The sequence below is a fragment of the Hesperophylax consimilis genome, chromosome 7, assembly GCF_061612785.1.
Source record: "Hesperophylax consimilis isolate HC1 chromosome 7, BYU_Hcon_1.0, whole genome shotgun sequence".
NCBI lineage: Eukaryota > Metazoa > Arthropoda > Insecta > Trichoptera > Limnephilidae > Hesperophylax > Hesperophylax consimilis.
In genome coordinates this window covers 22,155,688-22,182,217 of record NC_142842.1, presented here as the reverse complement: position 1 = coordinate 22,182,217, position 26,530 = coordinate 22,155,688, and the positions used below count along the sequence as shown (strand labels likewise).

Genomic DNA, 26,530 nt, shown 5'->3' with positions numbered 1-26,530 from the left:
AATAAGTTGCTTTTGAAAAACACTGATTGATTGTGAGTAACACATAAAATCCAAATTGCGGCGAATTCATAAGTAATTTTTTTCGTTGAAATTTTTTTTGTGAAAAATGCGGGGATTCTGGAATTTCTTGATTATCCAACCACATTGAAAAATAATATTTAATGATATAACGAACTATACTTCGTTTCTTTCGTGGAAATTTTTCAAGAAATGTCTGTTTTTGAAGCCTGAACGAAAGAGAAAATCCGAAAAAGACTAGATTATAAATAAAATAAATGCTAATTTCAATAGAATTTTGATTTATTTTGTAGGTAAAGGAGCTTCTGGGGATTTTATGGGGAAAATTGTGTGGGTATTTTAGAACGTGTGCCCTGGCAACTCCGGACCAAATTCACATTTGAACCAATGAAAATATTTTAGTGAAAGTTTTTAAACACCAGTAAATTGTTTATCATGTGCGGTTGTGGATGCATTTTTGCACTTTGATTCACAGTGTTAACATTCAGATGTTAACATTTTACATTGTGTTCTTCGATGTTAAAAGCGGGTTATCTTATGAATAAAAAAACGTCTCGACTCCCATACAAAATTCAGCGGCAGTTGAAAAAAACACATCGGATTTTCGAGTCTGATGACTGGTGACGTCACCGCGGTAACTTAATAATAACATTATTAAAATAGATTTCTTTTAAATTGTAAAAAACACGATATTTGAAAAAAAATTCAAACATCTATTTCACGTAGGTTTTCTGCTGTTGAATTATGTTTATTTATTGGTAATTACTTGACTTAATAAAATAATTTAATAACCGCTGTATTTTAAATTTAATTCACAGGCTGTTCACACAATGCTTCCCGTATCCCGTTCCCTGGCCCTCGTTATAGCGGCCCTGCTTTCTGCCGCCCATCTCGCTCTGGCCTTCGGAGTTGGCTTCCAAAAGAACGAGCCGCTCTTCTATCAACAGGTGAGCTACATTTTTCATGTTCCTGCAATTTATGTAGGTAATGCGATATTTCAACACAGTTTGCAGTTGGAGCGCGATCAAGAGAGAGTGAACTTGGAGTGAACACTACAATATCTTATATTAAGATTTTTTTTCTAGCCGGATTTGGCGGATGACTCAATACCCAATGTGCTTTAGAACAGCAGATAATAATATAGTTGTATTCTACACTAGCTGTACCCCGCCACGCATTGCTGTAGCTTAGTCTATCTGTGCAGATAGAGAAACAATAGCGAGTGTTGGCTTTACGTCCATCAGTTGTCGCTGTTTTTCAAACAAAGCATGTTTGTCCCAGAGATCTGTCACCGGTGATATCTATATAATACAGATATATAAAAACGCACACGTATAAATGCAACGTTGTATCTAAATTTCAAAGCAATCGCTGAAAAACTTTCGGAGATTTAAGATTTTGAACAAACGAACATTTATAATTTTATTTATTTCGATTGCTTTGGCGAAACAATTGTCATTAGACAGTTATTAATATCTATAATGTACTATCCGGAACGAAAGGTTCAGACAAGACGTCAGTCGGATGGTCGTTACCGTTTTTTAATAATCCAAGGTTTACAAAAGCAATCATGATTCCAATCAACTAATCTTGTTGAACATAAAATAGCATATTTATTAAACAATCATATCACCCGTAATGGCGTAATGCTTGATATTTTCTTGTAATTTTAACTTTACGCAGTCACTGAGAAACTAAAGCACAACTTTTAATTTATACCCCATTGCCGATTTAAAAAGTTAACGTTTTTCTCTTGAGATTTCAATGTCTCCAGTGACTAAATTTGAGATATTCAAAATATTTCACAATATCAGCGGTATCATATTCCCACTGGCTCCGAACAGTTAAATATAAAATTTTTATGATTTTCGAAAAAACAAGTACACAAATTTCCATTGAAATCAAATAATATTATGTTTGCGTAATATAATATACATATTAATATAAGCAATAATTAGTCACCTAAAATATCAATACAAATTGAAAATATCTCCCGAGTAAAAATAAATGCCGCCAACGGGAATTGAACCCGCACCTTCTGATGTCCGGTCAGGTGCTCTGGACCACTGAACGGACATCAGAAGGTGAGGGTTCAATTCCCGTCGGCGGCATATATTTTACATTTTAAACGAATATTTTATTTTATTTTAATGTACCCACATAGTTTAAAAGTTTTTTTGTAACCCGGAAATGTACGTCTAGCAAACATTTTCAATAATCTTATGTTTAGATTTGTTTTGTTTATTTCGCTTGCAACATTTTTTTTTCAAATCGCTTTGCCCAAAGTAACAATTTGACAAAGCTTGTTTATTTGTTTTTCTATTTATTTGTATATTTTCGCTTTTCGAATATCTGTGCATTCGACACAATATATCAAGCTTTTCTCTAATATATGTTACAATATTTCAATAGCTGAACGAACATGTGTTCAGAGGTTCAGCATTCAAAAATGGCCCTGAACATCACATCTTAATCTAGTAACTGAATGAATACTTCACATGATTTATTTGTAATTTCTAAACGGTAGTTGGGTAATTAATTCCAGTTGCAGAATTCTAACCACTAATCTTTTAAATTCTCTGAAATACGTACGGAAATGTCTACGCAAAGGTGCAGTTTGAAAAATGACGAAGACAATTTCGAATACTTTACCTAAAATTCTATTAATAATTGTATCATACACAACTTTTTTTTTACTAAGGTTATCATTAGTTTTATTTATTGCCTTGACAAAATACAAAGTGGATATTTTTGAGTGCTGACCTTCAATTATTAAAAGATTTATCATCTTGTGGCATTTCTTTTATCATCAGTTTGAATAGGATCTATTTTGTTTTTATCCTTCTTCGAATTTCTAGTCAATTCCTTTATGTTGTCGAACGATATCCTCGTTTTCCCGTCTCTTAACTGTCCGTTGAATAGGCTACTACAACTGCTTTGCCCATATTGATACTTAAACCTCCTCTCCGGGATGGAAACCAAGCAGTGAGGTTGTCCTATGCATTTTTGAATTGCAGAAATATACTCTGATCCCATATGAGGTACAATTATTTATCTATTAGAAAATAATACAATACAAGTTATAATGTTTTATTCCCAGTGAGTTCCAAAAACTCATTTCGGGAAAGACAACATTAGATTATAAACAAGACAACATAGATACGTTCAAATAAATAAACGCAGAAGTTATTTTGGAGTTCCAAAGAAAGAATTTGTCAGTCAATAATAAAACTGCTGAGGAAATAGCTTTTAACAGCTTTTGCCAATGTTTTTTTGTTCGTTGCCGCAAGTTTTAGATTACTAGGTAATGCGTTATATTGCTTATGTGCAATGTATTGTAAGGAGTTAATTCCAAATTTAGTCGTGTAAGTAGATGACGATAAGTGTATTTGATTTTGTGATCGTGTTTTGTGCTTGTGTATGTCGGAATTAAAGACTGGTTTAGTGTTGGTGTGTAAGGAGTGTTGAATTATCATTTGTAGAATGGCAGTTGTGATGTTATACTTTGGTAGAATCGTAAAAGGAAGTATTTGTGTCAGTGAGTATATATCTTTGACATGTGTATCCCATGGCAGATTATATTTATTCCGTACGGCTCTATTTTGAATAACTTGTATTTCAGAAGTTTTTTTTTGATAATGGTGCCCCGGATACTAACTAGATAATTCAGGTGGGAGTGGATCATAGAATAATATGTGGCACGCAGTAGAGATGTGGGGAGCACACCTTGGAGTCGATAGAGTACACCGGTTATCAGGGAAATTTTGGATTTTACATTCTCAACATGGGAGTTCCACGAGAGATCTATTATAACTCATGTTGTAGCTTTTCATTGCCAAGAATGTTATTCATACCCATGTTATATTTTTTCCCGAAAGTAAGTTTTTTAATGGGTTTTTTTAACATTGAGGCTTAATGGAATGGTCTATATAATCTAAAATAAGATTTTTAAATATAATATATTTTTTACGGAATTAAATGTTTTTAAAGCATGTAATTTACTTATATTTTAATACGAAAATGGTCACAAATCCATTTATTAACGGAAATGATGTAAGCTCAACGAAAAAGTCTCGAGTGACATGTGTATGAACTTAAAATCAGTGTTTAAAAATCTTTCTGTGCAAATAACGTTTTCAACTTCATTATAATATTAACTACATTATTTTTTGTAACTTTTTACTGCTTTTGCAATGTATTGGCTCTAACTGTTCTTGAAAAAAAGTATGTCAACTATCAATTCTTACCCCGTTCCTTGCCTATTTCAACGTAAATTTCCCCTTTCCTTCCCATTTCAATGCGTCTCTTTTTAATCTCGTAAATTGAAACAAATAGTTTAAACATTCCATCTACCATCTTCTTGATTAAAATGTAAGTAGATAGAGGTGACTGAATGCCGTAACACTATAACACGCTTTGTGAGGCTTTAATTTGGCTGAATGAAATTATATCCAAACCAATTTACCGATATTACGTGTAGTAGATACGTGTACTCCACCAACACTTGAGACACATACGTGATTTACAGGAGAATTGGTAATTAAAAGGTTTTCATGGAAGATAATGAAATAAAACACTCCTTCTCGTCGTTATATTAAATTACTGAATAATAAAACATTATTGTAAGCCTTACACTGTTACAGGTAAGAACACATTTAATCAGCGAAATAGTTGGCAGAAGGTTAATTCATTATTTGTCAGGTGCGTCACCCCAAATGCAATATTTAAAAAAAATTAATCTACTAAGCTTATAATTTATATAAGTTAAATACATTACACGGATTAGATATTTTTTTACCACAATCTTGTTTAATATTGTGAATCTTTGATGAATCTTTTACTGTGCCTGTCTCGCTAGGAAATCTTCTTTTAAGAGCAACCGCACTCCATTTAATTTTTGATTAAGAGGAAGCTACAAGCCAAAAATGTGTATATACTTGGTATACCTTATATCGTAGGTAATAGGCATTAAAATCTCTTGACAAACGGAGTCTAGAAACGTTCGATTTCAAGCAAAAAACGGGTTTTTACTTAATTTGTAAATAATTTTATAAGAAAGCAAAAAAAGTTGATCAAGTGAAACTGTCACAGATAATCTTAGCTATAAAACTGTATTTTTTAAAAGTTGTTTTTTTTACGCGTTTATACATTTCTATTAAAAAAAAAATTTTGTAGTAGTTTGAATTTATATTTTTAATTGAGTAGTTTATTTTTTTATTTGTATTCTACTAAAGCGAAGCGATAGGAAAACCTTCCATTTAACTAAAGCATATTTTTTGGTTTTCATAATGTACACCAATTCGTTATAAAGATTAATCAAAATAGTGATTCAGCATTAAGCTTTGCCTTAACTGCAGTTTCAAATAACCTTTGAAGGTGAAATAGCTGTAGTGTGATATATTCACAATAACTGAAAATATATAACTTACTACGATAATAGGTACTCCACTGGATTTTTCAGAAGTCATCAGATACTCTAAAGCATTCGGTTGATGTAGATTTTACCCATATTTGAAAACATTGTGTTATAAATAATATATTACAGGTGTATTAAATATTTTGTAGACATATTTATCTTTTAAAACTTCGAATATAATTTGCACATTAAAGCCACTTATATTTCTAAGAATAACTCAGTTCCGCAGACTTCCCTCCACAATTTATTATGTCAAACAAATAAATTTTCTTGAAAATATAGGACGCACTAAAATGGCTGAGTGGGTTTTTATTTCGCTAATAAAACATAAAACTCTAAAGCAAATTTTATTAAATGTAAAAGTTTATATGCACATTAACGAAATACCAGTTTTAAAGCCGTGATGAGATAGAAAATATAAAATGCATAAATAATTAAGGCTTTATATTCTTAACATGCCGTTGTTTTGTCAGAAGGGCGAAACAGTCAAAAGGCTTTTTTACATTATAAGCTTTTTAAGCTTTTCACTCTACTTTGCGAGCTATCTACTAACGATTAAAAATTCACCTGATGTTTATATGGAAGTGTAAGAATTTTACTTACCAAGCAACATAAAAAATATAATTTATATACTCCGTGCACCTAGAAAAAAATAAATATATGGTTAATCGCCCTTCATGCATATTACATACTTTCTTATATTATATTTTTCATACACTTCTGGTATGTTGGTAATAATAGTTTATTATTTAAGTACACAAAAAAGGTAAATGTTTTTGAACTTTTGCGGTAATTGAACATGCTTCCTCCTGGTTTAATTTTTTTTAAATGTGTTTATTAAAAAATATATATTTGTTACATCATTACAGAAAATATCTTACAATGTAAAAAGTAATCATTTCTCATATACACGTGTTATAAATAAGATGTACCACCATAATAAATAAATAATACTGTTATTGTAATGTCTTATTCAGTTGGACACTAACAATATTTAGCACGGATTATTTCACAGAATTTGAACAGTTCATCAAATTTCAAAGTTGATTTTCAAGTTCTCTGAAGGTTATATTCAAGTTCTGTTATTATTGCAATTTTTTTAAACGACTGGCCAGTAATGATATCATAACAGAGCTTGAATAGAACCTTCATAGAACTGTGAAATCATTCAAAATCATCTGTGAAATTGAGGAATTGTTCAAATTCTGTGAAACAACCCGTCCCACAGTGGCTTAAATTTGAGCGCTGGCGCGACATTGATCCCAGATCGGCATGTTCCCGAAATGAATTTTTTTTTTACCAATGTGTTCTCAATTAATCACTGACACTAAAAAAATCATTGAAAATAACATACAAAGCTTACTTACTCGGTAATTACGCACAGAACTGAGATGTTCGGGCGCGCAACTATGCTGATGTATCTAGGCGAGTTTGAAGGCGTGCGAAATCAGGTTGTTTGTGTACTTATTTTACAAAAAAAGTATTTTTAAAAATCACTTGAGATATTTTTTAAGATATTTGCTTTATTTAAATAACTGAAATTTTTTTTTTTTTCATAAATTATAACTGTTGCTTTGGTTCAAAGTTTACCTTTTTTTTACAATTTTTTTACAATTTTTTGCCTTTAATGGAGTAGGAATAAAAATCTTCACGAGTCTTCACGCTAATTTTAATAGGATATTATTGCTGTGTCTTTTTTGTACACGGTAAAACAAAATCACCACCAATTTTAGCCAGACACTCCAGTAATTGCATTTGTAAGAAATGATTGTACTTAATTTTCGTCATTTTTTTTTCAGAATCCAATATTTGACTCCGATATGTCAAAGAAAGATCAACTGGATGTAATATTTAGTTTTGTGTACCGTAAGAATAAAATTTAAGTTATTCACAATTATTCACTTTCAATTTAAATTAACATCTGAAACTCAATTATTATGTAATTAGTCGCAGAACAGGGGTACACTGATATTCGGGCGCGCAACTATGCTGCTTTATCTAGGCGAGTTTGAAGGCGTGCGAAATCAGGTTGTTTGTGAACTTTTTGTAGAAAAAAAGTATTTTTAAAATCACTAAAGATATTCTTTTAGATACGTGGTTTATTTAAATAACTGAATTTTTTTTTTTCATAAATTATAACTCTTGCCTTGGTTCAAAGTTTACCTTTTTTTCCAATTTTTTGCCTTTAATGGAGTAGGAATAAAAATCTTCACGAGTCTTCACGCTAATTATAATAGGATATTATTGCTGTGTCTTTTTTTGTACACGGAAAAACAAAATCACCACCACTTTTAGCCAGCCATTCCAGTAATTGCATTTTTAAGAAATGATTGTACTTAATTTTCGTAAATTTTTTTTCAGAATCCAATATTTGACTCCGATATGTCAAAGAAAGATCAACTGTATGTAATATTTAGTTTTGCGTACCATCAAAAATAAAACCTAAACAGTTTACCCAAATAATTATAAACATAGGGTTACTACTGGAAATCACATTTTGTATTTATGTTAAATTATGTAATAAATATTCAGTTTTCAATATATAATTTATCTGTTTTTTCAAAGAATTATAATATATAAAAATTTTATTTTAGTATTTTTAGTATCTGTTTTATAAAGAATTTTAATCTATAAAATAATTATTTAAAAATGTTATCATCTGGTTTTTTAAAGAATTATAATGTACAAAATTGTTCACTGTATTTTTATTATCTGTTTTCTTAAAGAATTATAATCCATAAAATACAAACTTAGCGCCCAAGTTACACGCTACTTTTTATAAAAGCATTAAAATCATTATCAACATTTCAACTAATAAGAATTAACAAAAAATAAGTGGTATTTCTTATTAATACTTAAAAAAACATCATTGATGCCAAATGGTCGAACGCCGAGAACGATGTCGCGCCAAATCATCAAAATTGGCCACTGTGCGTCCCAAGTAAACGCGTTAATCTTACTCACATTTTCAAGGGGGAAATCGTTTCCGGACTGACAAGAAAAAATAATTATAACAATTATTATTTTACAAGAATCATTTTTCGAAAAGTACAAAAATGAGTACTTATAGCAAAGATACACAGATAATAAACGACAAGAAAGACATTCGCGATATTTAACTCATCATCATCTTCTGTGGCAATAAAGTTTGAATTGGGTAGCGCTTTGTAGTACCCATGATATTTTGTGAGGTAGTACCTACTATACATAACGCAATGAAATCTTCATATTTTGCTTTCGTTATAAGACGATCTTTATAAGTTTTATGTAAATCTGCCATTCATTTTAAATGTTGCATATATTTCTCCAATCAAGTAAAAACAAATACCATTTACGACACTAGATAAATTACCTTTTAAATTTTGTGTTCCAAATATACTTTAATATTTAAAAAATATTTTATTTTCAAACACGAAAAATTGAAAAAAAGTTCCCCACTCACATTTTTAATAAAAACTTCAAAAATTTCGCAGAGCTAAAAATTTTAATACACTGTCTTTTATTTAAGGAATTTCCAAGAAAACTGTCACTACACGTTTTACCTCTTGATTAATTTTTTTTTTATGTTGACAGAAATACAACAAAAATACTGAAAACGCATTGCTTTCACATCTTAAACCGTTCATTCATGTTTACCAACACGTATACTACATTTAAAAAAAAATCACATGAATGATTCTCATAAAATATTGACCATAAAATTTGAATATTGGTATAATCGTTTAGCAGCACTTTTTTACAAAAAAGTAAATAACATTTACAACATGCAATTATTTTACATACATGCTTTACAAAAAACGAAAAACTAGACAAAGAAGTTGTAAATATATTGAATTCTTGAAATATAATAGTATACTTAACATTTTACGAACGAAAAACACGATTTACGCCTACATTGCAAAAAAATTAATCTGTAATATACAATTAACATTTAAAACTGTCGCCCTCAATTGAAAAACACTATCAGATTCGAAGCGCGATGTTGCCGAATGTAAAAAAATAGAGATTAATGTATATTATTTTTTGTTAGTAACAACTCGAATCTAAACTTTAACAGTCTTTATTCGATACTTAACAAAACCACCGTTAGCGGTTGTGAAGTGATTTTTTTTATTGGCACGTCTGTATAAGTGGGTACTCCAAACCAACACTTCAATTTTTGAAAATGAAGTCTGAATTCAAAGCAACAGTTCTATTGTCTAGAATTTATTGAACCGGAGTTACAGAGGCAAGTCCAAAATTAGTACTTTTAATCGGATAATTTATGCATTTCATGATTCAATATATTTAATATATTTTTTTAAACTTTTAATCAGATATTTATACGTAATCTCGAGTCTTGACGTGATCCATCATGTCATGCTGAAGTGTTACCGACTTCTACTTAATTCTGAACTATAGTAAAAAAAAACACTACAAAAACAGTTTGTAATATTATCAATAAAAAAGATTTAATATAATACCAAATTTTTGCAAAATGTGAACTGTACGAGAAGTAAGGTTGTTAAAATAGGCTTGAACAACATAAAAAAGTAACCCCTATAACTCAATTTTGGTAAAAAGGTCACACGGATCACTTCCGTTTTAGGTCGGCCAGCGGTTCATTGAAGGTGAAATTAATTTGCGATAGATAAAGGGACTATCGTTTATAGCACCTTATTCAAAAATTATTCTATCGTTAATAGCAAATTAATCTCTAAAACCGCACATCCCGAAACGGTTCCAACTGACTACAAAATCATTATGATGTAGAATACATTACTGGCTAGTTAAATGGTTGTCACAGACGTTGGCTGTGGTTATTTAATATTTTTTTTTAATTTCGTTTAACTACCAGCCGGGCTTTTACATGCATTTTAAAACAGAATATATCTAATAAGCTATCAAAAATTATACAAAAAAAATTAAAGCTGATGAATATAAAATAATATTAGTAAATCATGTAACAGTAACATAAAATATTATAGAAACTAGAACAATACTACATATAAGACAAATCACTGAAACTAAAATACCAACGCTACTCTAATTTGTAGGATTCAACAAAGTGCCGGTATAGATTACGCTTAGTTCTATAAATGGAGGCAATAAATAAAACAATAGTACCCACATTAGTTGTAATGCCAGCCTGACGACCCCCCTAATATTTGCCATTTGTCTAGAAAATAAGATTTGGAAAGTTTTAGCTCAATTGGATAATGTTAACCCGTGCCTCATCGAGATCAAAAATGAAAAAACGATTTTTTGAAAAAAAAAAACTTAATTTAAATCACTTTTGATCAAATTTTGTTTCCTTTGACCATTGTACATTATTTAACAATATAATAAATAACATCATATTTAATAAAATAATATAATATATAATAAAACATAAAACAAACATTTTTTTCAACTTGCAATGTGTTTTGATACCACTGCGGTAAATACTGGTCGCTTCAACGGAACCTTCGTTTTGTTGGAGCAATAATTAGAGAAAAATCTTTTTTATTTAGCATGTCGCCACCATATTTTAGAAATAATTCTCAAATCAGTTTTTGATTTAAAAATGGGCACAACTACTGGACCCCACACAAATATTTTTAAAAACTTTCAGACTGGGTGGTTGAAGCTAGACAAGACAAAATACAAAACTGCTATTGAAAATAAAAATATTAGACATAAAATAGGGAATTCAGATGAAATATCAATTTTTCTTACAGAACAATTAAAAAACCAACAGCCAAGGGATGATTACAAAGAATTAATTCAACTTTCGTTAGTTGTGTTAGGACGAACTCCCCCAAAAGATACTTTTTTCAAAGTTCCTGGTGCCATTCATCACGCTAGATGGATGGTAAAGGCCATTTACATTACAATTTACATTGACAAATTTAGAAAAAAAATTATCACTAACATTTGTTTATTTTTAATAAACATTTATGTAAAAGCGTGGTTTAACGCCCCCAAACCCACTTTGGCCCCAAACCAAGACCTACAATTCTTAAAATCTCTTGTAAAATATAGAGAAATCGATAAAGAACTTGCAGACAAGGCACTGTCTAAAATGATAAATCATCTGTGGTACCTCAATTCTGAGCAAGTCGCATTTTCTTGCTTCGATGAAAATTTAGAAAAAAGTGTCAAAACAAGCATGGCTCTAAAAAATCTACAATTAATTCCAATTGAAGAACAAACATGTGATAGGGATGTGAAAGCAAAACTCAGTCTCCATCAAGTGGATAATTTATTGGACAAAGGTATCGATTTTTTTGTTTCTCATCAAACTCTAAATTTTTTCAAAAGATTTGAAATTGACACAGAATTTTTAAATACGGATCCTGATATATGGTGTTAAAATGCACATTATTTAAAAGCAAAAAATATAGTGAACGGTTTCAAGGTTGTCAATGACACAACTGAAAGAGGGGTAAAATTAATCCAAGACTTCAATTCCTGTTTGACAAAAGACGAAGAACGACAGTTTCTGTTACAAGTTGCATCGAAATTTTTTTCCTGACTCTTCAAAAGCCACGTTATCTAAACCATTACCACCTTAATCTGATAATTAATTGTAAATGTAAATAATAATTATAATAACTTCTTTCTTTCATAATGCTTTATTTTGTATATTTTAAATAATAAAACTGTGAACATTATTTCTTCTTGTTTTTTATACCTTTTTGCATTTTTTTTCTCGTAAATCCATCATTTTCAATTTGGATTGTGCTGTATTTACTTTGAAAACAGTTTTAACTACACCCTTTTTTATGTACCAATTGAGAAAATGAATAAAGCAAAATCTGGATAGCACATGTAATTAAATCTTGCAATATTGATAGGTATTTTATAAAAAAAAAAAAAAATTATAGAAAGTTAAACTTCAACTTTGATGAGGCACGGGTTAATCTTATCCAATTGAGCTGAAACTTCACCAATCTCATTTTTTAGGTAATTGGCAGCTTTTAAGGGGGTCAGCACAAAAAATTCCAACATTAATTTTTTGTAACCACCCTAACCCACATACTTGTTGCCCGAATCACGCATCATATTGGTCAGTGAGTGTGTCTGGTAGGTGGTTGTGTACGTATTGCAGAAGAATTTTATATTTTGTCTTGTATTCCTAGTTGGCACATGGAATTTAATTTAATTTAATTTGTATATTTTAGGAAAAGTTGACAGCAAATCTGTAATTATACAAAAATACAATAATAATATAATTAATTATGCCAATTATGAACTTTCCGAAATAGTGTTTAATAGTGTCAACGATGGCAGGACTGTCAATTATGTTGTTAATGACGGTCGAAGATATTTCAAAATAACAACTAAACACACATTTAAAAAGTGTTTTAAATAGTTACCTATGTAACCTAGTTTTTGTTTCATAACGATGATATAATGATGTAATAACAGAACTAGAAAAATACTTTCACAGAACCCGAAAACGAACGTTGAAATTTGAATTAAACATATTGTTTGATTGAGTTAGTCCTAGGAATATAGACATATGACGAATTTCACTGGATTTAGAGCACTCTAATTAAATTTCGTTTGTTGCAGATCCGATATCATCTTAGCTGGTTAAGTTCAGCAGATTATAATCACCAGCATTAATGAATTTTGCTTTCGGATATTGAAATTTCAGCATTTCTATGTCTTCATTGTAGTTTTTATACATTTGCGAATCCGATGCAGTTGGGATGTAGACACAACCGATAATAATTTTTCCATTAAGTATGTTGAGAAATACAAAAATATATTCAACACGTGTGCTTGACCGGTAGTCTACAGGTGAGATGTTTTTAGACAGACAATATCAGGCCTTCTCCATTTGACTTTTAACGTCAACAACTCCAAAATCACGAGCATATCGTTTTGGCGGCAAACCAAAATGTCACTATGAATTGTTATCGAAAATTTATTAGTCAAAATAAAAACGTCTTCATATCGTAAATTATTTTTAAAAAGCAGTAAAAATGCCCTATGGAGGACATTCGTATGCCTATCCAACTCTTTATGGAGACGTAAAAAAGTAGGAGGATAAAAAATATACGGTTTTAAACGTCACAATTATCACAACATTATTATCTTTGGATTTTTTTATAATTCTAACTAATTAAACCACAACAAGTTTGAGATACAAACTTTCTCCAGAGTTAGAAATAGAGGGTTGAATGTCGATAATTATACTGGAACACCTTTTTTGCTGCACACAAATTCTCCTATCACTAATAATGTCTTAATTTACTAACATAATCATGCCTGGGACGACTTTTTCTTCTTATATGCATTTTAATAGGTCAATAAACAGATTTTTCTGAAAACAAAATAAAATAAATAAATTATAATATTGAAAAAAATAACGTAAGTAAGATCGCCTGTAAAATAAATAAATAAATATATCATCCCTGTGAAATAAATTATTTTGTTTTGAAACACCTGTTTTCTTTACAACCTTATGTTAAAATTAATTATTACTTGCTCATTATTTTGACGACAATATAATGTTTTCTATGGCCCTAAAAACCTGGGTAATAAGAATTTTCAGGGAAACCACAGCTTGGTCGACTTGTTACTTTTATGGGAAATCGATACGAACTGCTCTAACAAGTTCCAATACAAAAACACTTTGTTTGTAACCCTTTGCAATATTTTACAGAGTTACATTATTTTCAAAGGTTGTAAAATGAATATAAAGTAAATGTCACCTACCTTCTTCTTAGTTTTGGAAATTTATTCATGTTCCTGCAAAAGTTCTTTAACAGAGATGGTTCAGTATTATTAGTTTGTTGATTCCTCAATTATTTTTCTTGTGTCTTCTGTTAGAAGTTATATCGTAGAAAAAAAATATGTGTACAGATTCGGAACAGTTGATTGGGGCCTGTGTTTTATTAATATACCTGGTCTAACAAGACGAGTCGTTGTACAACAGCAATTTGGAAAAATATATTTCTTTTAAGTATATCACTTTTTTGCTTTATATTGGCTGTTGCAAAATACACATCGTTGTAAAAGAAATTGTCCCTCGAAGACCGTTTAGTATGAAAAAAACTGAATGTGTTATAATATTATTAATTGCTAGGGCAGACTCGTCAAAATCACACAACATTATAATTGTAGGATTTGTGAAACTAAAGGTATTGATTAAAAAAATATTTGTCTTAAAAACAAATAATGGCAATTTTAGAGACAATCAGAAATTTACCTTTCGAATGAACACCGTGTGTAAACTTGAAAAATTAGGACGTCTGTCAAAAAATAAGAAAATAAATAAACACATATTTGAAATTATAAATCAAAATCAATTAATTTTGGTACTTTCTTTATTGCTTGTCTGAATTATTCCGACAATCAGTTCTAGTTTTGAAATAACCCTCAAATCTAAGTTCTATAGTTCATTGTACTGGAGTTACAGACAGAGACAGAGTCACAACCGAAGTTAGTATTTTTGATAACAATTTTTTTTTTGTGCCAATACGGCTCAAAAGTTCCACTACTCCCAACCACCTGGAGCTAATGAGACTATGGCATCCCCGATCGGGGTATGTTGTGAGGCAAAAAAAGTGGGGAAGGGAAGAAAATGGGGAAGAGCAAAGTGAGGAAGTACCTGGCTATTCAGATATGGACATCAGATACGGCTAAAGCCATTTCTTGCAGTATTTCAATTTTGAATGGCGGTCTTTCACCAGGACGATACTGAGAGTATCTACAACTCTGGGAAATGTCGCAAATGTACTCGTAATGTCGTAAATGGTTGTATTATTTTGACCAGATTATTTTAAGTGATCAAACGACTGAAAGTGTACTAGTAATACTACATATTTTAGTTATTAGTTATTAGTTAATAGTTCAGCCACCAAGACATATATATTTTAAATTGAACTTTTAGGTAAAGTAAATTGAGTTAATCCTAGTTAAAACAAAAGTCTATCGTCTTTGAGACCCGATGTTTTTTTAATCTGTTTGGTGAGTTTGGCGGGAAAACCGCCGCATTTCTCAAAATTTTCACGAGAATCAGATCAAATGATAGAACTATCCTTCATCATTAATTACTTTATAAAAAGGTAATACATTACAAAAAATGCGAAAAAACTTTTATGCTTAATTGTCAATTAAAATGCCTCGTTCTTTTTCCACGGCGTGCATTTTTTGTAAATGTTTGTTGGTCACGTTCCTCGTACTAATGGAATAAAAGAGAACTAACCTATATCCCCCTTTTTATAATTTAGATGGACAATAGAAGAAGTCACCATATTAGTCTAGTGACAAAACAGATCGATAAGTCTGTCCAGTATTTGTTTCCTCTGTTTGTTTCTTTAATAAGTTAGAAGTATAATAAATACACTACGCATGTCTTTACCCATAGTCCTGCTTTCAATATATATTAATGGAAAACTACTTAAGTAACTTTATCTATCAAATATTCTGATTAACTTGACTAACACTAAAAACATTACAAACTTTTTACAATCATGTAAATTTTTTAACATTTCAAATAAACTGCTCGTAATTGGTAAATTAAAGGAATTTATACATTGATGAATTATTAGTCTTTGAATAGATATATTAAGTTTTTCAGGACAACCGACTGAAGATTTGATAATGGGTTTTTTTCATGTTCCGTAAGTAAGTAAAGAAATCTTACTTATGATTATCAAGCCAAACGCGCGCCCAACATTTGTACACAGTTGACACTTGTCACATGAGAACGGGTCGCTTCTACGATTCGTTCTTAAGTTCAACAGCTCGGCTGTGGAACGAACTGCCGGCCTCTGTGTTTCCTCCCTCCTACAACATGGGACTCTTCAAGACCCATGTTCACTCCTTCCTCTCCAAAAAAGACCCTCCACACAGCATCCCCAAAGATGACATAGGCCCCGAGGGAAATTATTTTCTTCAGGGCCTCCTGTGTGGAGTAAATATAAAAATAAAAAAAAGCATTTAAAAATGCCAAATAATTGTATCGATACTAAATTTTAAACTTTTTAGTTCAAAACTAATATCACTTACCTTAATTAGAACTAGCGGGAGTAAAATAAAATCAATATCTGCTTGATCTAAAGCAATTAAAAAAGCTTTTACCAAGCAACATTGATTAAAATGGTCGGTATCCATTTTATAAATTACACATTAACATTGAAGTAATTAGACACAAATTATTATTATGAGTTTGTTATAGATCATTAGGAATATTTAATAACTATGCAGAGGCAGCTTCATAGTTTAAAATTGATTCAATGAGGGTACGAAGTCATCGAATAGATGCATTATTCCTGTATAGATTTGTTAATAATAGTATTCAATACCGGGGGTTGCTAAAGAATATTTAATTTAATATACCTGCGCGCTCCACACGCTCTTCTGTCAAATAAACTGTAATCAAAAGTCTTTAAACAGACGATGAAGTAATTGCAATTACATAATATAAAAAGTGGACATATTCAATTGCGAACTGAATAAATATACAAATGTCTATTAAATACTTTATTTTTGACTCGTCATGAGTAAATTTTCTGTTATGAATTTGATTTGCTGTAAATTCTTAATTATAATATATTATAGTTTATGTTTTTCTTAGGACACGGTAGAAATCTACAATAGGTTGTATTTTTGGTACAATGTAAAAAACGACACACAAATGTAATATCACTAGAAATATGCACCAATAATTTATTTTACCCAAATAGTGAGCTAGCTGGCATAGTACAATTCGGAGCAGTCGAAATTTTGATGAAATCCGAAATTAAATTGAATCTAAATGACAATCAACGTCTGAGTGAAGTCACAACCGATAATAACAACTGAAATTACATGCACATAAAATTCGCATGTAATTTCGTCGACATTTCACAACATAGGGTGACAAAGACCTTGAACACCGACAAGCTGGTCCAGAGTTTCTCAAACTTATTTGACTCATCTCCCCCTTTTTATAAAGATTAAATTTTTGTGCAACACCCGAAACTTTACTAATATTCAAAAAAATGCTGAAACTTTTTAATGCGAGTACCACACTAAAGAACTCCCAGAAGTATGTAGACCATGGCATCCCCAATGTTGTGGGTATGTTGTAAGGCTGATGGGATGGGGAATGGGAAAGTTGGAAAATAATTGGCTTCAGATTTAGACATGAAAAACGTGCAAGTAATACCAAAGTTTTGATTCTGAATGTATACCATTCAACCAGGTTCAATGTTATCTACCTGTCTGAAAATTTAATCACAAAATAAGTAGGGAAAGGTTGCAATCTATGGACCGGCACAAGGAATCAACCACTTCATTAATAAAAAAAGGTTTTAACATCCAATGTCCCGCCTTGCTTCTGTTCTATAACTGTTGTCATTTAATGAGTTATGGGATTTTTTTTTAATGGTTTTATGGCAACTATTTTTCCGTAGGAACAAGTTGCGATGCTTGAACCGCCACACAGTGGCGGAAGTATGAACACTGGCGCGTTCGTTGGTCCCCGATCCGCTTGTTCCCGAAATATATATTTGTTTTACTAATGAGTTCTCAATTAACCACTGACATTAGAAATTTGAATGAAAATAACACCTGGAATTTAGTTACTCTGTAATAGGTCGCAGAACAGAGATGTGAGGGGCATTTAGGTGTCTTTGAATGTTTGATTAAATAAATAAAAACTTTTAAAAATTTAAATACATTTGCTTTATTCCCATATTATTAAAAACTTTTTTTATAAATTACATCGTTCAAAGCAAATTTTTTTTGCAAAGTTTGATGTCTTTAATGGAGCAGGAATATCGAACTTCACAAATCCATGATGTTATGATGTGTGGATGATGTCTTTTTTGCACACAGAAAAAAAATCGTCATCAAATACTATCATTTAATTCAGTAATTATATTTATTTATTGTTTTTGTGTTTAATTCGTAGAACTCAATTATATATTTTTATTTGTGTCAATTTAAAAAAAATATTCCGTCTATTTTACGTTTATGAAAGATTTATTTATTATTGAAAGATATGAAACTTATTCCACTTATTACAAACCATTCATCAATTTATTTTTGTTATCTAGTTTAAAATATTTTGATATAATAAAACTATTTCGTAGCATTAAAAACATTTCAATAAATGAAAATAACAATAATAACGTAGTATTTCATTTCAACATCAAACAACAATGAACAACCAGAGCATTGTCGCGCCAAATCATCAAAATCCGCCACTGTGCGCCATACTTATTTGTACATTTGAATTATCTTGGAACAACCTGTTAGAGCATTTTCATACATACATATGCATACATTATATTATTGGATTTTATACAGTTAAGGGCTAAATTGGTGAAACATACCTATATTTCTATATGTGTAGTCCATCAAATCTTCATCACACCTTATCTAGGGCCTTCACATTGCCATCTCCGCCCCTTTTTCAGTCCTCCACCGTCCCATCCCATAAACCTATTTTTATATCGCCCCCTTTGATAATCACTACTCTACTCTGGGACTTAGTACATCACAGAACAAAACAACATTGCGAGAACATCTTTATTATCATTTCACTGTTCATTGTGACAAATTGTCTCAGTTGTGCAAGTTTACAGTCTGCTTTGCTTTGCACCGCGCTCCTTATTACAGTTCTCCTTGACGTCCCGCGGAGGCGAGAAGTCCTTTACCGCTTCAATTACTCACTCTACCGCCATCCGGCGCACTCTTCGACTGGCAAACGCTTTGGAACAATATAACAGGACGAGAGGAAAGGGATTTCATTTTCATTGCACTTGTACGACTTGTGAGAAAACTGGACTCTGAAAAGGTGCTTTGCGAGGCGGGGAATGGGATTGTCTTTTCTGATACGGCGAAATACCTAGATAGAACAACAAACGTAAACATACATTCACTAGTGTAATAAAAATAATACAATATAATCAAAACACATTATAACTAGTAGTAGTTCTATGAACAGTAGACCTTGCGTCAAAAGAATAATGGATGTAATTTTGTTTTATTTAATAAATAAAAACGAAAAAAAATTGAAAATTTATGTGCAGGTACTTAAAAAAACTACCTACTTATTTATAAAACAAACTTTAATATTTTGATGATTTGTAAAGCGCCTATTTTTAAAATTTTAAATAAGAAATGAAAATTCTTTTTACTTTCTTCAAACAGGTAGGTACCATAAGTTTTATTGATCCGATTTGAAAACTCGTGGAAGGATCCACGCTCATGCAAACTGTGGCGGAATAAAAAATATATAGTATCCAACACGGCCACCTTCTTGAAAAGGAAACGGAACTTACAAACAAATTTATAGAAAACCGAAATGCCAAATGGTCGGGTTAAAACAGGACTTCGCTAAATCATATAGCAAGACTGACCAAATGCAAAGCAAAAGCTTATAATTGGAGATGGAAAGACAAATCCATTTGTAACTTATTGCTATAAAACATTTATGTGTCTACCAAACGAAAGTCCCAACTCACCAAGAGTCACACATGGCATCCCCGATTGGGGTATTTTTGAGGCAAAAGGGAGTGAAGAGGAAGGGAAAAAGATGAAGAAAAGGGAAAGGAAGGTTGGGTGTCATACATTTCTGATTTTGTCACCAAATTCGATTAAGGCCATTTCAAGCAACGTTTTGTTTCTGAATGGTGGTTTATTATATCACGAGGGCAATACTGCAAGAACCTACCTAGTCTACAACTCCGGGATTTTTCTTATTACTTATTAGGTAAGTAAGACCTGGAACGCACAAATCAAAATCAAAACGCACAACTTGTTTTTTTTCATTCACGACATATTTGATTCTATGAAAAAATTACATGAAATTTGGCATTTCCACACTTATTTTAGGGGTCAATCCATAAAATGAGATGGCTTAACTTTAAATTATAACTTGAACATATAACTTTAACTTATAACTTTAACTTATAACTTTAACTTATAACTTTAACTTATAACTTTAACTTATAACTTTAACTTATAACTTTAACTTATAACTTTAACTTATAACTTTAACTTATAACTTTAACTTATAACTTTAACTTATAACTTTAACTTATAACTTTAACTTATAACTTTAACTTATAACTTTAACTTATAACTTTAACTTATAACTTTAACTTATAACTTTAACTTATAACTTTAACTTTAACTTATAACTTATAACTTTAACTTTTTACTTTAACATATAACTTTAACTTATAATTTTAAATAAATACCTTTAACTTATAACTTACATTATCACTTTAACTAATAACCTTAACTCATAACTTTAACTTATAACTTTAACTTATAACTTTAACTTATAACTTTAACTTATTACTTTAACTTATAACTTCAACTTATAATATTAACCTATTCCTAAGCTTGAGCGTTATTATTATGCTGAGCAACGTTGATGAAGAGATCAAACGTTCTTCTTGAGTAATAAGTAGTTATTAAAACGGTAAAAAAATAATTAGAAACTCGCATGCGCGTTGTTATCGTAGGTATAAAATACAACCACAATAAAAATCATTACTCCTAACCGAGATTTATTTCAGGTAACTGGAATATTGAGGTTTTCATAACAATCCGTATCTAACTATAATAAACAGTTTTAATTGTATCGTTAGCGAATATTTCTTGTATAATTAGACGCGACACGTTTATGGCCGTTGTTTCAAGCGACTGTGTTGTCTAAGTGAAACTTTATTCTTTATCAAACCATCCAATTACTACTTCGAACATCCCCTGTCGTCAAATTTTAACACAACGCGCGACAAAAGCAAGTTGGCGGTCGCGGTGTAGTGAATTGGATTTACGTAGAAAGAAAACATGTCCGTTCAATATTATCTAACTATCAAATACCATTTTGATATTTGGATAATTTTTTGGTGCAATTATTACACAAGTGTAGTTAATACCACAAACTTCTGGGTGAAAATGTGTAAGGATTGTTATTTTTTCAGTAACACTTGCGTTAAAACGATATACCTTTTATTTGAGTAGGTTTTTGAAGAAAAAGTTCCTAATATCGAGTCATTAGGTACTGACTTTCTTGTGTAATATTCGCAAAAAAGTGAATAAATATTTTTTTTCGGTTATGCCTGTGAACTTCGATTTGGTGTAGTTAAATAATAAAGGCCTTACTAAAAAATGCGTTTTAAATTTTACACAACTGATAAAAAAAATAATGTACCTATGTTAAAAATTAAAGTTAACAAGGTCAAAATACAATGACATAGAAAATATTCCAGCTCATAAAACCACATTCGGGGAAAGAAATTATATTTGTTTTGCGACGAAACTCCACAAGATCCTTCCCCCTGATATAAAGCGAATTGAAAATTTGAATGATTAAAAATCAAGAATAAATATCTGGCTCAAAGAGATAAATGAAAATGACTCTGAACACAATGTTTAAAACGACAAAGAAAACTAACAAAACAGAAATGAATAACTTTAGTCCGCCTTAGCACAAGTCATCCTAGTTTTATTAAACGCATTTATTAGTAGGGTGGTCAATAATTAACAACCATGGAACGGAAGCACAGAGTGTGCAAGATCATATACTTATCTTATTTTTTTCATCCACATTTATACACACTCTTCTATTGGCATGACCCTCCTCATTAACTCAACTCGACGAGTTATGTCTTCATGCGAAATGCGTCTCACCAACTTAAGCCTTGGTTATACAGAGCGATTTCAACGCACAATTATTTAATAAAAGGGTTTATTAAACTCACTTTGCTACTATTTATTTCATATATTTTTACTTTATCGCTTCAGATTTCTTCGTTGTTAGTTGAAAATACACGTCGTCTCGCTGTAGATCAGTGATGACCAACCCGCGGCCCGTTTTCAAAAATACATTTCGAGTGGCCTGCGAGCCTTTTCGTACTGACCACTTGAATAGAATATTCTACAGTTTTATTTTATGCTCTATTTAAATTCTGTTATTTTTATCATTATAGGCTAGTTGCTTCACAGATCTGAAATAGTAAAAAAAACTTAAATAGAACATTCACAGAACTTGAATATTATTTTTGTAATTTCAAAGTTAATTTTTTCATTCTGTGAAAGATGTTTTCAAGTTCTGTTATTATTTAAGTTCTGTCAAACAACTGGCCTATAGTGATATAATAACAGAACTTGAATAGGACTTTCACAGAACCAGAAAATGAACGTTTAAATTTGATGAATTGTTCAAATTCTGTGAAAAAACTCATCCTAAAATTTTTTCAACATATTCTAAAAAAAACAAAAATCGTTGTTTGACAAAGGGTGTAGAAAAAATGTCGCCTTCGCAGCGCTGCGCTTTTTTATTTATTGAAATCTGTATTTGATGCATTTTGACGGATTCAGTTTCATAAAATATCAAAATTTCTCTTGACTACATTGTATTTAATTTTTGTTAGCAGTTGGCCAAAATTGCAAGTAGGTATTTTTTATACGTTCTTTAATATTTCAGGGTAATAAAAATTAACAGCATTTATTGATTTGGCCTTGGAGATATAAAATTATGCTTTGTTACTTGCGTTCTGTAATTATTGTTTTAGAAAATATAAACAGGTTTGGAGACACCACTGACAGCAAATTTAACAATTTCATGGGGTACGGGGTAGGTATAGTTACCTGAACGAACCGCGAACATATTGAAAATTGGCCCTCTCTCCGGCTAAAAAGGTTGATCAACACTGCTGTAGATATTCTCGTCTCACATACATGCTGCACTTATGTATTGCAGATGCGAGGCAGAGAAAAGAAAACGTGAAAGGTTTTCTTGCTTTCTTGTGTTCGTCATTTGAAGATACGTGATTTTATTTGCTATCGCATCTTCAAACGAATCTTTGCTATTGCAAATTGATATTGTGAAAACAAATGCATACCTATATAAAAAACGAAAACAATACCTACTCGTATCTATTGACATATTTAATTATAGTAAATATGTATTTATTAAATTCAGAATATTGAACACTTTGACTGTCCAACTAGGAAATTCCCGCTTTATGAAAATCTTACTTCATATTACAAATGATTTATTTTATAAGTAATTTTAATTTATATTCAATTAATTTATTACTTTGGAAAACAGTTACAAATTAGGTAGGATTTGATATTTTCACGGTGTAATCGCCGTATATCACTATAATTAGTTATTTTGTTTTTGGGGTATTATGCCGTGTCGCGCTACCTCCTTCTTTAGCCAACATTTCGGACAGCATTGCAGTGTCCATCATCAGGGCAGATGGGTAGTATTTGAAATTTTTAATACTACACATCTGCCCTGATAATGGACACTACAATGCTGTTCGAAACGTTGGCTAAATAAGGAGGTAGCGAAACACGGAATAATACCCCAAAAACAAATCACTATAGTTACAAATAATTTATGCGTGTTTGATTTTTAAATAATAGTACAATATTATTGTTTTGTATGGTGATTTGAACATATGATATAAAAGTAAACGAAGAATAGATCTTAGTGTATAGTTACAAAATGATCTTGTGGTCTGAAGTTGCTAAAATTCAACCTGAATCATAAAAATATTTTCAGCTATCTAAGGTCACAGGCATAATGAGCTATGTAATTAAATTAAAATTTTAAATACAAATGAAATAAGGCACTAACAAAAAAATACTATTATTTTTTCCGTAGAAGCAAGGAGTGCGTGCCGAGACAGACTTTTGTGGCGGTATATTCTCTCCGCCTACTCCTGCCGCGAAACGGCGTTAGTTAGTTTCGAGTATATATTTTTAAATATATGTTGACATAAAAAAAAATTGAAACATAATATCATCACGGTTATACATATTGTATACATAACCGTCTTGTTCTGTTTACAAAGTCTAAATTTTTATTTCTACTATTATGTCGGTAAATTTTTACCCACAACCATAGATCTACAGTTAAAGGCACTACTATGTACTTAATATCTCGTCAAAACTTGATCCATTATTAAAACGCGATAAGCAGTGAGCGACACTGGATTCGGTAGTTTTAATTAGAGCATTGGGAGAGTTGGAGGTCAGTTGGAGGTAAAACAGCGGAACCTATTTTTTCGCTTCATGTCTCATCAATGCCTACGACTACCGTTAAACCGTTACCGTTAATATGCATTAAAAAACTACCCTTTGATTTAATTTTTCAGCATTTACGTTTATGGAAAATAGTACTATTTAATATTAATTTCGTAAATATTAATATGTGCGAAAATGTGCTAACTGACGCACAATTTTGGAAGAAAATCGATGTGAAATTCTCGTTTGTTTGTTGTTACTGCCGGCACTGCCAACTTAATCAATTAGAAAAAGCACAAAACACATAGCCAGATGCTAGAAACGCAGAAAGTGTCTACAAAATTGGATACTAAAATCTGAAAATAATTACAACAATTGATTGTAAAATTAGCCGTAAAATATCTAATAAGAATCGTTCAAAATATGTAAATAAAAAACCCTGGGTCCTTTTAGCCCCTCGTCATGCGCTTCATGTTTTCTTTTGTTAGGTGTAATTTCAAATCGATTGCCGCACTATTTTCCATAAACGTTGAATCAAACAGGTATTGTTTATTGTCATTAAGTTGAACGGAGGCTTGTTTTTTTATAATGCGTATTAAAAACGACAGTTGTATGTTAAATTTCACGACTATTTCTTTCAGCACTTTTCCTGAGTTTTTTCTTTCTAACGGACTATTGAATTTTAAAATTTATAAAACTAATTACATAACATGTTTATTTGTAAGGTCGTAAGTATTTAAAATAAGTCGGAAGCATCGTATGTGTGCAACTTTAAACAATGTGTTATTTTTACAACCTTATTTGATGTTTCTGCGTCTTACGGTAGGGACGAGAAAAATTGCATTTCTCTTTATGTGAACTACTCTTATTTGCCATATTGGTCTCGACTCGGGAGGCATCTGTGTCGTTTTCCCATCCCGGCTCCTCTTGTGGAAAACGCAATTTGTCGCCACGATTTCCAACAAATGCATCTTTTCTCAGACTTTCCATTGAAGGATTCACGTTAAAATTATTTAGTAAATTTCTGAAACAAGTCTCCTGCGAAAGTAACGATGTGATGTTTATGGGAGAGATTTTTCTCAGCAAACACACACTCAAAAAATATATTTTAGCATAGTATTAAACTTCCATTTATAATATTAATATTTTGTAGATCGTGTAGGCAAATTAAATTTGAAATGGAATTTGAAATTCTAAATATTGGAATAATTTAACGATTACAAATAATGGGAGGGTCATATTTTACGCTTCGTAATTTAACAATATCGGCCCGCAAAACTAATTATCAAGAAAGTAAGTTTTAAGATTTGTCTATCGGAAAACATGCTTGGTTTATTATCAATCGATCTCTAATAATTTACTTAAAACTTTGGTAGTTATTGGACCCCTTTGATATTGATTTAATAATAGGATTATTTTTAGTTGTTTATTCTTATTACTCCCATGAATTTTTGACAAACAAGTAGAAAACCAATTTTATTTGAATTAATTTTTAATCTGGTTTCTAAATGGCTATTTATTTAAATGTTTTTAAATTAGCACAATGTTTCACACTCGAGTTTTTTGTTGGAAAGTGGTCTGATACCCTTGGAAAGTGGTCTGAGACCCTTGGAAAGTGGACTGATACCCTTAGAAAGTGGTCTGATACTCTTGGAAAGTGGTCTGAGACCCTTGGAGAGTGGTCTGATACCCAACGAGGTCATTCAATATTTTATAATTACCTCCTTCAGAATATTGACATTTTACGAGAATGATAAACTGCTGGAAAATATGGTACGATATTAAATTTTTTTATGGTATAAAAGCATATTAGGCGTGTCTTCAATACCAAATTGCAGTAAAACAATCTAAGTAATTGCGTTTATAATCTGATCGAAATAAATTCATACGGGTTTTTTGTATTTATTTATACCCAAAAATTTAGTCTTTGACATTTATATATTCAAGCACCTTCTCCTGGCAAGTGGCGGCTAGCGTTGATGCGCTACGTACTCCCTAACTTTCGGTCAATCTAAAAATAATAATTACCAAAAATAATATCACCGGAAATCAAAGCAAATAAAAGTAATAAAATTAATACAATGTTAAGTTAAATTCAACTGGAAGGAATTTTAGAATTCTGTGTAAAGTGTC

The 26,530-nt window shown here is 30.9% G+C and overlaps 1 protein-coding gene across 1 annotated transcript in view; it reads left to right on the top strand.

Annotated features, from left to right (window-relative positions):
- Window positions 1–26,530, top strand: part of Ac76E (adenylate cyclase type 2 Ac76E) — a 400,108-nt gene that overhangs the window by 156,596 nt on the left and 216,982 nt on the right. The window contains exon 4 of the mRNA XM_089633305.1: window positions 837–965. Coding sequence (XP_089489431.1) covers window positions 837–965 — 129 coding nt within the window. The remainder of the gene's footprint in view (window positions 1–836; window positions 966–26,530) is intronic.